At 37.3% G+C, this 5,633-nt stretch overlaps 1 protein-coding gene across 1 annotated transcript; it reads right to left on the bottom strand.

The window, feature by feature from the left end:
- Window positions 1-2,187: 2,187 nt before the first annotated feature.
- Window positions 2,188-3,788, bottom strand: MAMYB (Duplicated homeodomain-like superfamily protein). The gene has a single exon (XM_086504193.1). It carries the CDS (start codon window positions 3,771-3,773, stop codon window positions 2,481-2,483), a length of 1,293 nt encoding a protein of 430 aa, XP_086360319.1. The 5' UTR covers window positions 3,774-3,788; the 3' UTR covers window positions 2,188-2,480.
- Window positions 3,789-5,633: the final 1,845 nt, after the last annotated feature.

Below are 5,633 nucleotides of genomic sequence, written 5' to 3'. Positions count from 1 at the left end.
TTCTAGAAAGTTACAGATTTACATCAATCAAAGGGGTTTTAAAATCACTTTTGAAAAAAAAAACTTGCACGTTTTAAAGGGAAGGGGGTTAGTTAGTTCATAAAAATATGTACGTGAAAATGTATCATTTAAATGTTGCTTGAATTCGCATGATAAGGAGGGTTTTTAATAGTGGAGGCCCCATGATGATGAGATATTCAAGCTGCTAAGGACCACCAAAAGCACTAATCTGATCAAGAGCGATCCAAGCGAATCTTTAAGCAAGGGAATAAAGTATTTTTACGAATCCGATCGAAAAGGAGCACTCTGTTCCTAGGAAGATTTAAAAAGTTGAGCCTCAATATTGTAGTCCTTACAAAGTAGTCAAAGTACTCAACCATCAATGATCCTCATGTCCACCACCTCATGCTAGTGACAAATATAAGTGAGTCATCCAAGCATACCATGTGCTAAGCTTGATATCTCAACCAAAGAACGCCTAATGATTGCATTTGTATAACAGTAGGTTTGGACTTTTGACCCATTTAAGTGAAATGCCTCTTTCAATTATATTGACTTAAAGATCTAGTATTCTTCAACAAACAAAGACCATAGTATATTATTGACATCCTATGGCATAGATTATTATTTTGAAATAGTATTTCTCTCTAAAAATTGAAAAATGAAAAACTATGTAGAATGTTTTAGGCAAAAATGAGTTGATAAACTTAAATTCTAAAGTAGCGTATGTATAGAATTCTTGCGAACACGTTTTCACATATTTTCAAACAAGTTTCTACTACAATTTGAGGGGATTACATGGCCTTCAATATTCTACACTTTCTATCCCTTTAAAAGAAAATTGGGTGAATACATCTTTGTATTGTTGGTGAATTACTAAGATGTCTTACGAACAAATTCCTAAGGTTGTTTTAAAAGAAAATTGACCCTTTAAAAGAAAATTGTGTGAATACATCTTTGTATTGTTGGTGAATTACTAGATGTTTTACGAACAAATTCCTAAGGTTGTTTTTAGAAGACTTTCTTTGAATTGAAAGTAATAGAATGTACACAAATGTTTGCTTAAGCGCTTGTGTTCACAAAACCCTTATAATAACACGGCAGAGTGCAAGATATATTACTAACAAATAGCTATGGGAGGAGGATGACTAAAACCTACATACCAATAACTACAACATATTGGAAAAACCAAACAATTACGACACTACTTAGTAGACAAGAGAGGTTTATCATTCACCTACAAAGCATGTTGAAGATTATTGGTTAAGCACATCTTTACTATAACTCCGATGATAAGGCCAACTTCTTGAAACCTTTGAAAATAAGTCTATGATGCTTCAAATTTTCTATTAACTTCTTGGCCGAAAATTAAACAATAAGTTGCTTGTTTTAAAGGCATGTCACCAAAAGACAAATGCAACACCCTAAACAGAATCATGGCATGGATTGAAATGGAACTGCCAAAAAAAATGTAACATTCTATTTACTTCCGAACAGCGCATCTAGGTGGGAGATCCCTGCTCATCGGCCCTTCAAACTGATGTACTCCCTTGTATATATTGAGGCCTCTAAAAACACCCTCATCCTTCACAACATTTTTTCAAGCATTCAAGACACGACATCAGATCGCATTGCTTATACAACCCTTCACTGGGTGCCCAAAAAGGTCAATCATTCTACAATAGGCTTCATTAACTACATGATGTCCATTCTAATAAAATAATTCCTATGTCCCATGGTTACAATTTGAAACTGGAGCCAATGTGATGCTTCTTAAGACCCCAAACTATTTTCAGAGTAAGGATGAGATGGTAAGAAAAAAAGAGGCTAAAAAGCTAATGCAAATATATAAATAAAGTCTTATGCGGCAATATAGACGCAACGCAATTTAGATTGACAGAGGAGGAAAGACTTAAAAAACAAGAAAAATTACAGTTCTCCTGCATGTCAGCATATGTGCAAACGCACAAATGCATACGCAAGCACAGTGAATACAAGCACGTGTGTGTGTGTGTGCATTTACAAAAAAAAAAGGTGGGTGTGTGTGCATACCATAATAGAGACAGAGCTTCATCTCTTTAATACAAGCTAATTTTTTAAGCATTAGGCTAACAAATAGACATGGCGCATGCAAGGAGAAAACCACAATGGATAGCTAAACGAAGGCATGACCCAAATACTGATGCGTCGACCAATCTTCAATTTCGACCTTATCAACAATAATCAATCTTTTAGTACAAAAACCAGTCAGAATTTCAATTGATCTTTTGGTACAAAAGTCAGTCAGAATTTCAAGTAATGCAATAATTGTAGATTTCCAACTCGAAACTGCTCTGCATACATATTTGAGCAATGTATTGTGTGACCGCAAAACCGGCTGCCTCCAACTAGAGGCTTGCACCATTTGCTTGACATCTGCCCGCCGCATGCTATTTACAATGCTCTTTGAAAAAGTTCAGAAAAATGAAGGTCAGGAAAGCTTAGCTTTTTTCCAGCTTGTTGCGAAAGCTCTCCTTTAGCTGTGTGTAGCGTCGAAAGCACTGTTGTTTGGTCCGCGTGGGAACAGCAAGGGCAACTTTCTCCCATCGCATTGGAGTCTCTTTTGGAAACGTTTTAAGAGCACTCAGAAGAGCCTTATCTTCGGCTTCTGTCCATTCGCTCTTTTTCCTCCCTTGCCCTTGTATTGTATTGCCTACTGTCTTTGGTTGATCATCCTCTTCCTGTGTAATATTTTCTTCACTCTTTGTATCCTCCATGTGAGGGTCATCGATGTCCCATCTCTGGCTTAGCGGAGATGCAATTACAGTTGATTGCCCTTTCCTTTTTTCCAGAAAATCTGAATAAGAGTCACTAGAGCTTTTCTTCTTTTCTCCTAAAGTTTTTGACATCTTCACAATGCTTTCGACGCTGTGCACTCCATCAAAAGACTCAGCAATGACTTCCCATCGTTTCAGCATTCCTCTTGGGTATCTTACCATAAGCTTCTTCAATAAATCTACGTCTGCGGATGTCCATTCCGCATCACCATTGGCCGCATTGGTGCGATTGGGATTTGATTGTGTCTTACGCACCCCTTTCTTATCATAGGCTTGGCTATCATAATCATACATATCATCGTCAACACCGCTGCTGCCATTGTTTTCAGGACCTTCCTCGCCATCACCACTATCATCACTTGCCAGTTTACCATTTTCTTTCACACGACGCATAGCATGACCAACCTGTTCTTCGACATTGCCCCGATCCTTTGGAGGAACAGGCTCTTGCACAGGTAAAGCGGCCACTTTGCGACGTTGCTTCACATTATGTGCACAAGAATCTTCCGTTTCGGAGGAGCCTTCCTCCTCCTTCTCTGGGGGAAGCAACTTTCCTACACCAACACGGCAAATGCCACCCGTAGCAGAGGGAGGAGCAAAAGGGCCGATAAAAAGGGCAGATGCCAACCAAAGCAGAGAAAACTGGCAAAATCCCTGGGAATACCAGGCAAACCCTAGACACAGAAGAGCGAGGAAGAAGCACGAGCCTACCTCAAACAGGTCGATCCTCTTCTTCTCCTCGTCTGGGTCTGATGTAAGCGGGACCGCTTGAAGCTGAAAGCGGGTGCGCGATTCATCGTAGTAATCGTAGTCCATCAGAGCCTGCCGAGCGTGACAATGGCGATGGCAAGGTTCACATAAGTGCAGACATTTTGATGCAGATCTAGGCTCTATAGACCTTAAGAGTCGGGCTACTTTAATTGGCTTTAATGTCAATATATATATTGGCATACCCATACTGCTGGCATACTAAAAAAGAAATTCTACTCTTCGTCTTGATCCCCACCTAATTCTATCATAGGTGTGTGGACTATCATGCACTAAATAAGAGCTCAATAAATAATTGATTTCCTATTTCTTACATGGACATAATTGATAAGCTACAAGGTTCTTCCTACCTTAGTAGAATTGACTTTAAAAGTGGCTATCATCAAATAAGAGTTGAACCTAGTGACATATACAAGACCGCATTACTTACGTAATTTGGGTTGTATGAATATCTAGTTATTCCTTTTGGCCTTGCCAATGCTCTTGAACCTTTATTAGGTTGATGGAAGTAATCTTTCAAAACCATAGAGCATACATGGGAGTATTCTTTAATGATATAATTTTTTACTCCAAGACTTTGGAAGAACACATAGAACACTTTAAGGCAGTTTTTGACCTGCGTACTAACAAGCTCTATGTAAACGGAAAGAAGCTTGTTAGAATTGCGTACTAACAAGCTCTATGTAAATGGAAAGAAGCTAGTTTTGACCTAGAAGGGTGGAAGGCACTTTACACATGCATATGAGACATTTATATTCATCCATGAAGCTACACACATCATTTGACATCACCACATCAATCCAATCATTATACAAAACAACCCCACAACTTTGGTCAAGCACATGCCTTAACTCCATATATATATATATATATATATATATATATATATATATATATATATATATATATATATATATATATATATATATATATATATATATATATATATATATATATATATATATATGTGAAAATCAACTTTTTTTCTTCTATTTTGGATGCGTGCATGACATGTGATCAAGAGTATTTGATCTCAAACCAATATATCAAGCTTAGCTCTATAACATAGATTAATACTTATCACATCACTTCACCCATATGAGACTCATGCAACTAACTGTAACATGAAAAGAAAGCCACTCTATCCATAATTTTGTATAGTTCAGGTTGACTAACCATTATCCACATATAAGTAGTATGGAAATCAAACACTTGAAATAAACTTATAAAAACAAACAATAAAATTATATATGAATCACTCATCAACCTCACGACTCTATATGGTACTCTCCCTCTGTAGCATCCCTACACACATAGGTGATCTATATAAGGGATTGTTAACTGCGTTGTATTTATACGCCCGTATAACAAAAATTATACGTATAAAACGTCAATATACGCCGTATTTTCGAATAATTACCGAATAGCCGTATAAAACCGTTTTCGATCGAGATATTTTTTGATCGAAAACTATTTCGATCGAAAAACTGTATATATATACAATCATTGCCGTATTTGATCGAAAAGCATTGTGGACTTTTTTGGAGTTTGGAGAGCTTGGAGCTTCTGAGAATTTGACAGATAGCGACAGCGTCTTCGGTTTACAGCGGTTTTCAGGTAAATTTTTTAAATTTTCAGTAAATACTAACTTCTTTTTTGTGTTGTGCCAGACTTGTGTGGTGCAGTAGTTTCGGCTCTCACCACAAAGTTGGCTTGCAGGTCGTAGGCCACTTCGTGGTGTGTAGCCATATGGCTCACTCCAGAGGTGTGTAGAATATAGTTTCCTTTCCCGTGGTGTGTAGTTATATAACTCACTCCACGAAAGGCTTAGGGTAAATTTAGATTCTCACTCGTATGGTGTAGTAGTATATCTCTCACCATAGAGATGAGTTAGGATTAGAGGTCGACTCGTGGATTGTAGTAGGCATGATGCTACACTTTTCACTTTAGAGTGGCTTATAAAATTTAAAATATTAAAGTAAATCATTATTGATTATTCTACATAGAAGCACAAAGATTAACGTTCGTCATTTTAAGAGTGTAGAGATA

Source organism: Adiantum capillus-veneris, chromosome 28 (genome assembly GCF_014529385.1).
Source record: "Adiantum capillus-veneris isolate H3 chromosome 28, ASM1452938v2, whole genome shotgun sequence".
Lineage (NCBI taxonomy): Eukaryota > Viridiplantae > Streptophyta > Polypodiopsida > Polypodiales > Pteridaceae > Adiantum > Adiantum capillus-veneris.
Note: the sequence above shows the minus strand (reverse complement) of the source record. Positions and strands in the feature narration are given on the sequence as shown.